Raw genomic sequence first — 13,154 nt, forward strand, 5'->3', positions numbered from 1 at the left:
TTTATATCATTCATAAAGACCTAAATAGTTTGCACTCGTCACGTATCCAAATGCATCGTCTAGTTGAAAGCATTCTTCTATAAATACTCATAATAGTTAATTATAATTCTGACTAGCGACACGGCTGCTTTGCACTACGTATCTACTTTTTTGTTCCTTCGTTTCAGCCGAATGACGTCCACTCCAAAGGCCTCCCCCAAGGATTTCCACAAAGACCGGTCCTGCACCGCCCGCATCCAGGCACCTCGTGTGACCTTCACCAGATCGTCGGTCCACCTAGTGGGAAGCCTGCCCACACTACGTCTTCCGGCTCGTAGTCGCCACTCGAGAACTTTTCTGCCCCAGCGGCCATCAGCTCTGCGAGCTAAGTGTCAGTCACTTTGGTTTTCCTACGGATTTCTAATTTCTGATCTATCTATAAACTAACTGGTTCTTATCTACATTCAATTCTATCAAAACAAATTCAACATCTAACCGTGTAAACTCGCAAATAGCTTGGCCGCCCGCCTAGAGAATCACTAAACCGCTCGCTCTGGCCAAACTACAGCAATTACTGTAGTTTGTTTGAACACGAGAAAACGCTAGTTTCATAGGATTGAAAATGATTGCAGAATTGGGAAACGATTTGATTGGATAAGATTTGAGATTCGAATGCAATGATTTGACGTATTCCACTTTGGCACCCGCTAAAATATCACCTGAATGAATAGCACCTGGCCTATTCCACTTAGAGCACCTATTGATATTTTGGGAATAGGCCAGGTGTATTCTTGCAGGTGCTATTTGAACGGGTGCTCAAAGTGGAATTCGTCAATAATGATTGAATGATTTTATTCGGCAACCATAGATGTTGAAAGTAAGAAAGGAAAAATATAATAAGGGAAGAAATAAGTATGCCTGTGCGTGTAAGTGTTAGTCAAATCCTCCCTATTGCCTCTACTTTGCGAACTTAACGAACGTTAAGTTCGCCTTTAAAGGTGACAAAAGGTCTCCATGATCGTTTAACGAATAAGGCTAAAAGGGGCTGTATTTATCAGAACCTAAAAAGGAACCTAAAGGAATCCATAAAAATAATGTATCCATTTTGTTCATATGAGTAATTTAATATTCATCATTTCAGCCAATGAACGTCCACTGCTGAACATAGNTTTTTCGTAAAGTGGTTGAAACAGTAAGTCGCGAACCCCTAAAATAGTTGTTGTAGGGTTTCGGTGAATATCAATGTCGTGATTACGTTTGGTCGCGAATTTGGCGTGTCTTTTAGTAAATGCTAATAAGGGTGACACAAGACTGAAAGATAATAAATATTAGCTTATATTTTGGTATAGCTGACTCTACAAGACCAAAAACTTGATTGTTTGTACTTTAATTAAAGAACGAAGTTTTTGTAGTTAATTTTAACTTTTGAATACTTTTCATGATGGTAGTCAACAATTTTGTTGGTCCATAAAAAATCCATTAGAATAAAATAACTTTTTGGGGAAAATATTTATTACGGGCACGGGAAAATTATTTGCCGAATGCTTAAGTAAAAACATTTTATTTTCCATTTGGCAAAGGAAAAAATATTTTTTATTCCATAAAACCCTTAACCCATCAAACCCCAAGCGGTCGCGTAATAATTGATCACTATTATATTGTCTCGATTCGCAGGGCTTGAACCTTTTGAAGGGCTAACATTATTTATTGGTCTTGCGCTAAACTCAGCCAGTGCCTGAGGTATGCGAGCGGCACGAAAGGGAATTTATGTACATTTATGACTTGACTAGCGGCCGCCCGCGACTTCGTACGCGTGGATCCCGTTTTACCCCCTTCATCTGTCTTACGCAGTTTAGATTTTTTCATACAAATGCTTTTTCCCGCTAACTCCCGTTCCCGCGGGAATTTTGCAATATCCTGTTGTGAATAAGCTTTAAGTTTACTAAGGTACCTGCATGCCAAATTTCAAGCGTCTAACTTAAGCGGTTTAAATTTTTCATAATAAAAGATTTTCCCGCTAATTCCCGTTCCCGTGGGAATTTCGGGAATTCCTTTCTTATTGCACCTCTACGGTACTTAAGCTACGTCCCTTCCAAATTTCAAGTGCCTACGTTTAGCCGTTTAGGCTGTGCGTTGATATGTCAGTCAGTCAGTCAGTTTCTCCTTTTAAACATATATTTAGATAGAGCATATAAAGGGCAATGCCAGATTTTGTATGGAAGGTGGCGTCTTTTTTTTTTCGCGCGGCCATCGACCGAACTTTGTTTTTTGATTACAAAATAGTGTAATAAACCNGAAGTCTAGCTGACGTTTGACGCTCTGCCGTTCATCAGGGGGGGGGGGAGTTGCCAATACTCGCCACGCTTGGCAGGCGGGTTGGCGAGCGCAGTTTTTTATAAGGTTTCGCACGTAGACGCTGCTGCCCATCTCGTGCTACAGGATTTAGTCGCCTCTTACGACACGCCTCCTGTTGGCGGTGGGGAATGGTATTCTTTACGGCCGTCCCCACACGGCACAAGGCAGCAAGGTTCTGGAATGGAGGCCACTTACCGGAAAACGCAGCGTGGGACGTCCACCCACAAGGTGGACCGACGACCTGATAAAGGTAGCGGGAAGGCGCTGGATGCAGGCCGCTACCAACCGTGCGATGTGGAAGTCATTGGAGGAGGCCTATGTTCAGCAGTGGACGTCCTGTGGCTGAAATGATGATGATGATGACGTTTGACGGTCACAAAATTACCCTCCCGTGCCGCTCCCATACCTCAGGCACTGACTGAGTTAAGTATACCTATAGTGATAAAGTTGTTCTTTTTCTTAGTCGGTACACTCTTGTCAGAGTGGTCGTGGTCATCATTGTGAATCACGATTCAGATTGATGTTCCTCGTAATACGGCGCTATTCCTTGCGGACTGCAGCTTTCCGGGTACTTTCGCTAACCGAGCACTTAGTTGCGGCCTTGATCTGGTCCGTCCATCTCATTGTCTACCACGTGGTCCTGTGCCCTCAACTTTTCCCTGCACTACGAGATGCTCTATGGAGTCATTACTGCGCCGAGATGCATGGCCGAAGAAGGTCAAAATGCGTGACTGAACCGTGGGTGATAGGCGCTGTCTGATGCCGAGTTCTTTTAATATGGAGTCATTGCATATTGGTACGAAACTCGGTCCACGACTAGTAAAGTTACGAACTGTTAAAATCCAACGTTATAGCGGGGAAAAGAATCCAAAGGAAAAATAAAACTAGGTAACAAAACGGAATTAACAGGAATATAAACTGGAGTTTAAAGTTAAGTACGGCTATAAAACAACATCAACAACATGTTACAACTGCGTTGTAGTTTCTTTTGTTTATAATAGGAAAAACGCCCTTTGACTTATTTGTGAATGTAAACAGAGTTATTATTATTGTGATTGCATATCTAATTTTTATTTTTATATCTAAACTACTAGTAGTTACTTAGGCAGATTACCAAAGGTAGCAGGAAGACGCTGGATGCGTGTCGTTTCATACCGACCAACCTGGAAATCATTGGGGAAGGCCTATAATAAGTAGTGGACGACGGACGTTCTGTGGCTGAAACGATCAGGATGATCATGAAACAAAGGCACTTCAGACTCCAAGCGCTAATATAAATCAGAAGGTGAACAGTTTCAGTAGTTTAAATATGCTTCTAAGCATATACATATTAGCTCTTGATTGATGTCAAACTTGTGCACCAAAATTGGCTTCAAAGCCTACCCAATTGGATCGGGACTATTCCCACCTCTCGTTCCCACCACTGCAACTCCTGTGTAGCCAGGATCTACAGCTTGACCGCGACAAAATCCAACCAATGAAGGTCAAGTTTGTCCCGGGGGAAAGTTAAGCTGTCATTGGACCCGCAACGAAATTAATCAGAAGAACATAGGAGGAGTTCGAAATTAAGGTGTTGGAATTTGATGTTAGTGGATTTAGCGGAAATCTGACAATAAATTGATTATTAGCTCTAAGACTCTATCTTTGAATGTAATATAAATGCAGCATAAACCAACACAAATGCATAAGGTGTTGTTAGGTACCTACTCCACTTAAAATGCAAATCCTCTTGTAACGTGTTTTCCCAGGTGGGAATTCAATCGACGAAGGAGTGCCAATCTTTTACGTGTAGAATAAAAAAAATACATGACATAGAACTAGAAAGTGTTTGCCTTGTTCTTCAACCTTTTCCTTAAACAGCAAAATAGTCTTTTTGCAGAGGAACTAACAGTTTATTTAACCTAAGCCTAATGATGTGATATCATTCATAAAGACATAAATAGTTTGCACTCGTCACGTATCCAAATGTATCGTCTGGTTGAATGCATTCATCTATAAATACTCATAATAGTTAAAAATTATAATTCTGACTAGCGACACGGCCGATTTGCACTGTCTACTATTTCGTTCGTTCGCTAGTCCGTTTCAGTCAAATGACGTCCACAGCTGGACAAAGGCCTCCCCCAAGGATCTCCACAAAGACCGGTCCTGCGCCGCCGGTATCCAGGCGCCTCCCGCGACCTTCACCAGATCGTTGGTCCACCCATTGGGAGGCCTACCCACACTACGGCTTCCGGCTCGTGGTCGCCACCCGAGAACTTTTCTGCCCCAGCGGCCATCAGCTCTGCGAGCTATGTGCTCCGCCCACTGCCACTAAATTTTAGCGATTCTGGTCACTTTGGTTCTCCTGCGGATCTCCTCATTTCTGATCTATCTACTGTTACTTACTTACCAACAAATGCCTTTAAAAAGAATTTTTAGGGAGAGAAGGAAAATAGTTTATGACCATGAACAAATCATTTGTGAGCACAGCCTTTATCAAAAATTTGCACACTTGCCTCCTACTCATCACACACTAATATATATAATTATGGACCGGTCTTTGTGGAAATCCTTGGGGGAGGCCTTTGTCCAGCAGAGTCATTCGGCTGAAACGAACGAACGAACGAATGTCTTGACTGCATTCTTTGTTGTACAAAAACAATTTAAATAAAAAGTTTTACGTATCAAAGTACAATTTAAAACTAATGCTGGTTCTTATCTACACTCAATTCTATCAAAACCAAGTCAACATCTAACCGTGTAAACTCGCAAATAGCTTGGCCGCCCGCCTAGAGAATCACTAAACCGCTCGCTCTGGCCAAACTACAGCAATTACTGTAGTTTGTGTGAACACGAAGAAAACGCTACTTTCATAGGATTGAAAATGATTGCAGAATTGGGAAACGATTTGATTGGAAGATTTGAGATTCGAATGCAATGATTTGACGTATTCCACTTTGAGCACCCGCCCAAATAGCACCTGCACAAATAGCACCTGGCCTATTCCACTTAGAGCACCTATTGATATTTTGGGAATAGGCCAGGTGTATTCGTGCAGGTGCTATTTGAACGGGTGCTCAAAGTGGAATTCGTCAATAATGATTGAATGATTTTATTCGGCAACCATGGGTGTTGAAAGTAAGAAAGGAAAAATATAATAAGGGAAGAAATAAGTATGCCTATGCGTGTAAGTGTTAGTCAAATCCTCCCTTTTGCCTCTACTTTGCGAACTTAACGAACGTTAAGTTCGCCTTTAAAGGTGACAAAAGGTCTCCATGATCGTTTAACGAATGAGGCTAAAAGGGGCGTGTACGTTACTCCAGCTGGAAAGTAGCTCCTAGAGTGATATGAGTAGAACGTATAATTAGTTCCCAACATGGTGTAAATGTGCGCCGAATTAGAGATTAGTGCGTGCTGTCGTNAACCTAAAGGAATCCATAAAAATAATGTATCCATTTTGTTCATATGAGTAATTTAATATTCATCATTTCAGCCAATGAACGTCCACTGCTGAACATAGGCCTCCCCCAATGATTTTCACAATGGCCGGTTGGTGGCGGCCTGCTTCCAGCGCCTCCATGCTGCCTCTATAAAGTCGTCGGTCCACCTTATGAGTGTGGACGTCCTACGCTGCGCTTTCTGGCACGTGGCCTCCACTCCAACCATCGGCCGTCAGTTCTGCGTACTATGTGCCCTGCCCATTGCCACTTCAGCTTGCTAATCCGTTGGGCTATGTCAGCGACAATTAATATTAGCGTCTGCTTAATAATAAACAGTCATTGCTTTTGTTAAGTTTGCTCTCTTTCTTCAATTGTTTCTAATGTTTTCTAAATATGGAGCACAGCAAAAGGAAAGTAACGGACTCTGTCATGTTCCTTTGTTTCATCAAGTTTCTTAACTTTTAAGTCAAGAATCTTTGTAAACCATAAAAGGATTGAAGTACTGTTACAGGAAGATTAATATGGCTGTAAGGTACAAAAGTGTGTTTTTGTAGGATAGGTATACTCTTTAATACAACGAGTGAATGTAAGAGAAATAAAAGAAAATCTTGCTCTAAATTTAATTTCTTCAAAATCGGAATAAATTCAACGCAATATCAATAAATAAAATAAATATCAGTAACCCTAAACTCAACACATCAAACAAACCAGTGACCTAAAACTGTTGAATTTTCAAATTATTTTTGACCATAGTAGACATTTATGTACTGATGACCGCATTATTTTTTTTAGTGGAACAACTAAATGAAACTGCATTACCATTCTTTCAAATAGTTATCATTTTTGGGATTGCTTTTTTGGGAGGGCTTAGTGTGAGACTGTTTACAGCAAACGTCTTGACTAGTGAGCGCGTAAAAAAATTACAATGTATGACGGATTTTACAGCGCCCCCAGAGGAAACGTTCAAGAACTAAAATTTTCATACATTTTTTTAACGCGCTTTCTAGTGAGGTCGCCCCGACGTTTGATGTAAACTCACACAGCCCTCAGGGAAAAGATAACAAATTAGATTTCGTACTCATAGCGTTACGTCACTAATTTGAGTACACATCATATTAAACAGGTAACTGATTTATCCCTTGATTTTAATCTTCTGTTTCAGTTTTTTTCTTTTTTTCATGCGCCGCCATTAATTTATATTTACATTTCAAAGTCCATCTTTTCTCGACACAATCCATTAAAAAAAATTTAACATGTACTTATTTCTTATAACTAATTAGTATGTTCTTTACTGACACCGTTAGCACCATTCAATTGAATTGAACTGGATAGACTGACACCATTCGAGACTTTGGGTTTCTTTATATAGGTCTTGATGTAGAAGTCTATGAAGAGGATTAGCATGAAGAGGTTCTGGGGCAGGAAGACGGCTGCTGTCCAACGAGGGTAGGCGCAGTCCGGCTTAAAGACTATGAGGCCCATGTGGACCACACACCAGAAGAATTGGACCTGGAAAAACATTTAGCTAAGTAACAAGAATAATAGCTACGTTAATCTCTCTTGTTAATCTAAATAATTATTTTGCTTGTGTTGCGATCACCATTGCACCACAGTTTGTCTAGTGGCGGCCGGGTTTGAACCAGCGTACCTCTGGATTGTACAACGCCCAAATTATGAATTAGGTCAATAGTAAATTCAAGCAACCGTTATTCGAGCATGTACACGTATTTTCGGTCAAAAATTATTCGGGATAAAATCAATCGTAATTTTTTATTTTTTTATTTTATACCTCTGTCATTTGCATATCTTTTGTATTATATTTGTTCAATTATTTTCTATGGGTTTTAGGGTTTAGAAGTTATTTGTTTGGTCAATCGTAATTCGATCATTTATGATTCGGGCCTAAGTTGTACAATCGTTCCTCTGTACTCGAGTTTGCCAGTAAGACATCTTCACCGTTGGGCTATTATTCTATTCCGTACCTACAGTCACCATGGACATTAACTTTGAATTGCAAGGTAACTTTGAAAAACTAAGGGAATAAGGGAAAAATAATACACTATAATAATAATCTATCAACATGGAAAGCATTGGGGGAGGCCTATGTTCAGCAGTGGACGTCCTATGGCTGAAATGATGATGATGATGATAATAATTATATTTTTTTTTCTGTTCAAAGTTACCCAAGGTTAATTGAGTATTTGACACCATTATAGATTTATCAATAGGTATCTCGAAAACAACTTCATTCTGGTAATAAAAACTCTATTATTTTGTAAATCATCTGTAAAAGTTTTTAGTGCGATAAAAATTACGTCAAAATTTAAAGAAGAATCACGTATAGCAGGAAAAACTTACAATTTGGAGTTGTGTGATGTACTTCTTCCACCATAAAGATTTCTTAACAGACGGGTAGGCCACAGTCAGTAAGTAGTAGGAATACATCACAACATGCACGAACGAGTTGATGACACCAACGAGTGTTCCATGGCCGCCTGCAAGTTAAAGATGTATTTTCAGTTACAATCTTCCATAATATAAAAATAAATCTCAAAATGAGTCGGTAAGCGCAAAACTCAACAACACCTGGACCAGTTTTACCAATTCTTTTTAAAATATGTTTGTTGAAGTCCAAGGATGGTTTTTATGGCGTGAAATTTTCGAATAATTTCCGGGAAAATCCTAAAAACAGCCCTTTTCTTTCTCCGATACAAACGTTTTCTAACTAAAATGTAGAGTGAACTTTATTGCTATTCATTAATCTTGGATCTTTGCAAAGGTTTGAAGTCATTTGACCCTAAGGTTAAATTAGCTTACTTAGGGCTGATGTTACCATCGTCGGATAACGTTTAACTAAAGAATAAGTTTAGCACATTGAGAGTTTCAGCATGGGAAAAATGTCTCTTAAATATCTACTGCAGGAGCACAAAACTCTTCGCCTACATTGCTTCAGAATACAATCGTTATAAAAAAACTGAATGTTTTGTATGCCAACCATGACATACCTGGGTAATAGGATACAGCTCCCCATATAAGCATCACCATCCCAGTATGATGGTACACGTGTAGGAAGGATACTTGGTTAAATTTCTTGCGCAGAACAAAAAATACCTGGAAAATACAAACTTTATATTAATGAAATATTCTGTAGCTTATCTTTAAACTTATGTAGGTACAGGGACGAGGGATTCCCTTGGTAAAAAAGCAAGAGTTTGAATTAGTCCGTCAGTTAACTTATTAAGAAATACTCGACACATATTTTTCACTTTTTTAAAGTAATGAAAATTTAAAGAAATATAGCACGCCAAAGTTCAAACGTGTGACGTCAAGGAGTGCTTGAAAGGTGGCACTTCACGCGGAACTTCAACGCATAGCATAACTTCGTAATTATTTGTTTGATTGACAATTAAAAAATTTGTATCCAATTACTAAAACAACTTAAAAGGTTTTTCTTAGGAAACTAGCCTATTGACAAATACAAAAACAACGCATTAGGCTCTACCCAACGGTAATTACGAATTGGGGTAACTCGTTCATTGCAGTCAAATGACGTCCACTGCTGGACAAAGGCCTCCCCTAAGAATTTCCACAACTACTGGTACTGCGGTGCCTGCATCCAGGTACTTCACAAGATCGTTGGTCCACCTAGTGGGAGGTCTGCCCACAGTTCCGATCCGTGCTAGTCACTCGAGAACTTCTCTGCCCTAACGGCCTTATCAGTCCTATTTTAACTCAATGTATAATATTTTTCCTAAAATTAATATTATATTTATTTATTATTAATTTATTAAAACTTACCGTGTCTAAAAGGTCAATAACCTTGAGCAAGAAATACAAGTAGACCAATTTGGCGGCTCTAACAGCTTTTGCACTATTCGAGAAGTCGACCGGCTCACACAGATATCGATACTCCCAAAGCCAGTAATTTATTGACTGAAACAGAGTAAATACAAATGAGTAGGTCATCTTCATAGAAACGGCCTAGCCCGGTTTATATGTGAGCGCGCCAATACGTATGCGGCGCGCACGCACACGCTGACAAAATTTAGCGTTGATTAGCGGTGAGTTGCCCCGAATTTTGTCAGTGTGTGCGTGCGCGCCGCATACGTATAGGCGCGCGCTCACATACAAACCGCGCTGGGTGCGTTTCTATGAAGATGACCTATTCATTTGAATTTACTCTGACTGAAATATCAAAAATTATGTAATAATAACAAAACAAATATCAAAGTGAATAAAAGACTTTTCCCTAAGGTGGTAATACAAAACACTCATAAACGAAATTGAGAAAAAATTGATACATATTTTATGAGGCTCAAGTTAATTGTCATTTTGCTACATTTCTAATGCCCTATTTACAAACGATGCTTGCTTAAGTGTAGTAGAAAATCGATAGCACAGCGTTGAATAGAGATCTCTGTGATTGGTTCGTGTGTACAATGTACATCCTCGCACACTGTGAGACCTCATAGTAATGTTTGTGAATACGGGCGTAAGTTACTTACTAAAAGGACAGCGAAGCGATTATGAAATTAAAACTACCACAAATGTAACATTTATTAGTCAATAACGATTTGCGTCTCTTAAAGTTGCAACTTTTACTAAAGCAAAACTAATTACTTATCCATCAATATCGAATGAAATACAAATTAGCCAATTCAATGCAAATCGAGCCGGAAACTTACACCAAGGAATAGGTACAGGCAGCAAATAACTTGGATTCCGTTGTATACTATTAATATTTTATCAAGGTTGAAAGGTGGGCGGTCTTTCATCCATTTGGGGCCCCAATTCAGGACAAACATGAGGTAGAGTCCAAGAATTATGAGCCCTTGGTAGGGTTTGGCAACGAGGAGCCATGGTTTTGTGCGTGGATCTGAAATTAAAAATATGTATTAGGCCGGCTCCACTAGTTGGCTCCAACATTGGTCCCAACGCCACTTGTCCAGGGTGTGTCTCTAGAATGGTGGTTCCAATGCACCAACGTTGGAGCAAGCTTTGGGAATTGACCGACGCGTGTCGGTTGAATCCTAAATGGTGTAACCAACGTGTGGACGCCTCACGAAAGTACCGACCAACGTTGGCACGGCCATTGGCGGCAACTTGGTGTAAGACAACTGCCAATAATAGTCAATAAGAATTCAATACAATGTAAAGAAAATCTTGTGATGAGTGAGATGAGATGACAAAATAATTTTACTTAGATTTACTAGCTTCTGCTATATCTTTTCTGCAATTGAGTTACGATACAAATGTTGATGAGATGGAACGTTGCTAGCAAACATCGTCTAGGATTCTGAAGTTTTTAAGTTGTATCTTGAAAGTACAAGTACATTAATGATAAAGATCTTTAACTTTATTATTTAACTTTTGTAAAAACTTTGTTAATTGGTGCTTGCTTTAAGTTAATATGTACCTACTTAAGCCGCAAGTAAAAATTGTTGCGCAGTAAAAGTCCGGTACTCAAATACGCATTTTCATCTTTCTTAATGGTCAAACATGCCATAGTTTAGTCCATAACTCCTATTAACAATCGCAAATACCCCAGACGAACCATAGGAAAGGTCTGATTGCGAATTCTAGTGTGGGCCTTTGGTATTTTCTAGGGTAGGACGGGACAGGTAATACAAATTTAAAAGGGTTCTACGCCGTATTGTGTCCCCTGTCCCGTAAGCTAGTTCTATTATGGAACTATTGCTACCGCTGCAACTATTGTGTAGCCAGGATCTACAGCTTGACCGCCAATACCCAACCAGCGAAGGTCAAGTTTGTCCCGGAGAAAGTTAAACAGTCGACATGTAACGGACCCAGTGGGAATCCAGTGGTTGAACTAGGACATTATTAATGGGTTATAATATCTTATAAATATTTTATCATAAACTTACCAGGTAATTCTTCAAACAAAAATGTATACCCTTCCCATGCTTTTAGCAAAATCGCCGCCATGGGGAGTCTTCAAATCTCACTAATACTAATTAAAATTGAACTAATAAATAATATTTATATGAAACCACCTTTTCCTTGTGACTACTTCAATTAAACTAAACTTAGCCAAGGGTCAACATAAGTAATTAGTTAGAATATTCATCAGGAATGAAAGCATTGTCATTGTGAATTAAAACTGGTATAAAATGCTATTTTTTCTACCACCGATACATTGTTTTTATAATACAAGCGAATGCAGAAGGTCCGAACTTTTAAATGTACATTTCATGATTCATTTTAAAAATAGAATAAATTACTTGCCTAGCCCAATCAGAGCCGACCACGACGTTTTTAATTAAATCAACGAGTTTTTAATGGGTGATTGATTAGGTAATACAAAATAACATTCGATAGGTCACCTCTTTAGGGCCGTGACTCTCAAACCTGAGATTGAGTGAGCGCGTTTAAAAAATGTATGAAAATTTTAGTTTTTGAACGTTTCGCAATATGTGCGCCGTACAATCCGTCATACATTTAATGTAATTTTTTGACGTGTTCACTAGTGAGCGCGTTTGATGAAAACTCACACTAGGCCCTCTGTATATCTATGTACGAGTATCTAGAAAAAAAATTTATAAAAAAAAATAAAACCGACTCCAAAAAACCTACACTAAAAAGTTGAAAAATAATTACTAATTACGTACTTATTTATTAGGACGAATTAATATTTATGTAGGTATACCATGAGTGATACTTCTGGAGTCGGTGCCAAGATTATGAAACATGTAAAGTTTGCCTGCACCGACTCCAAAAGTATCAATCATGGTATACCTACATAAATATTAATTCGTCCTAATAAATAAGTAGGTAATTAGTAATTATTTTTCTACTTTTTAGTGTAGGTTTTTTGGAGTCGGTTTTATTTTTTTTTATAAAATTTTACTTATTTCTTGCTTTTTAGTTAACTAATTATTACCTTGATGTTACCACTGAAGGTAGGCAGTACATTGAGACCATATTCTTCATGTCTACTGTAAAATAATATTCCCTACAAAATACAGGTTACCATATAGGAAACCTAAAAATACCTTAAACCGTCAGCCCACCTTAAAAACATGAAAGAATACAACTGTTGGTCTATTTGTAACTATAATATTTAAAGAATTATCTTCCAACTCCTAAGCATTAAGGAGTTGTACCTACCATGACCAGTTCATCATGATGAGATGATGAATATCTGATGTAAACACTTGAATAACTTTAGAAACTATACTTATCTATAAAATTAAAAGAATTATCTTCCAACTCCTAAGCATTAAGGAGTTTTACCTTCTATCATCAGCTCATCAATATGAGATGATGATTTCCAGGAGCAAATACTTGAATAACTTAAGAAAAAGTTTAAAAAACGATATACGTGCCTATAAAATTTGAGGGTTGCCCTCGATTTCCCTAGGATCCCATCATCAGATC

The 13,154-nt window shown here is 38.7% G+C and overlaps 1 protein-coding gene across 1 annotated transcript; it reads right to left on the bottom strand.

Annotated features, from left to right (window-relative positions):
* Positions 1–6,775: 6,775 nt before the first annotated feature.
* LOC114354368 (elongation of very long chain fatty acids protein 4) lies at positions 6,776–11,864 on the bottom strand. Its single transcript, XM_028306723.1, has 6 exons — positions 11,642–11,864; positions 10,442–10,632; positions 9,555–9,689; positions 8,762–8,867; positions 8,115–8,251; positions 6,776–7,265 (listed from the first exon to the last, which is right to left on the bottom strand). The coding sequence occupies exons 1-6, from the start codon at positions 11,700–11,702 to the stop codon at positions 7,029–7,031; spliced, it is 867 nt and encodes a 288-aa protein (XP_028162524.1). The 5' UTR covers positions 11,703–11,864; the 3' UTR covers positions 6,776–7,028.
* Positions 11,865–13,154: the final 1,290 nt, after the last annotated feature.

The sequence above is a fragment of the Ostrinia furnacalis genome, unplaced genomic scaffold, assembly GCF_004193835.3.
Source record: "Ostrinia furnacalis isolate ACB-3 unplaced genomic scaffold, ASM419383v2 OfSCF2047, whole genome shotgun sequence".
Classification (NCBI taxonomy): domain Eukaryota; kingdom Metazoa; phylum Arthropoda; class Insecta; order Lepidoptera; family Crambidae; genus Ostrinia; species Ostrinia furnacalis.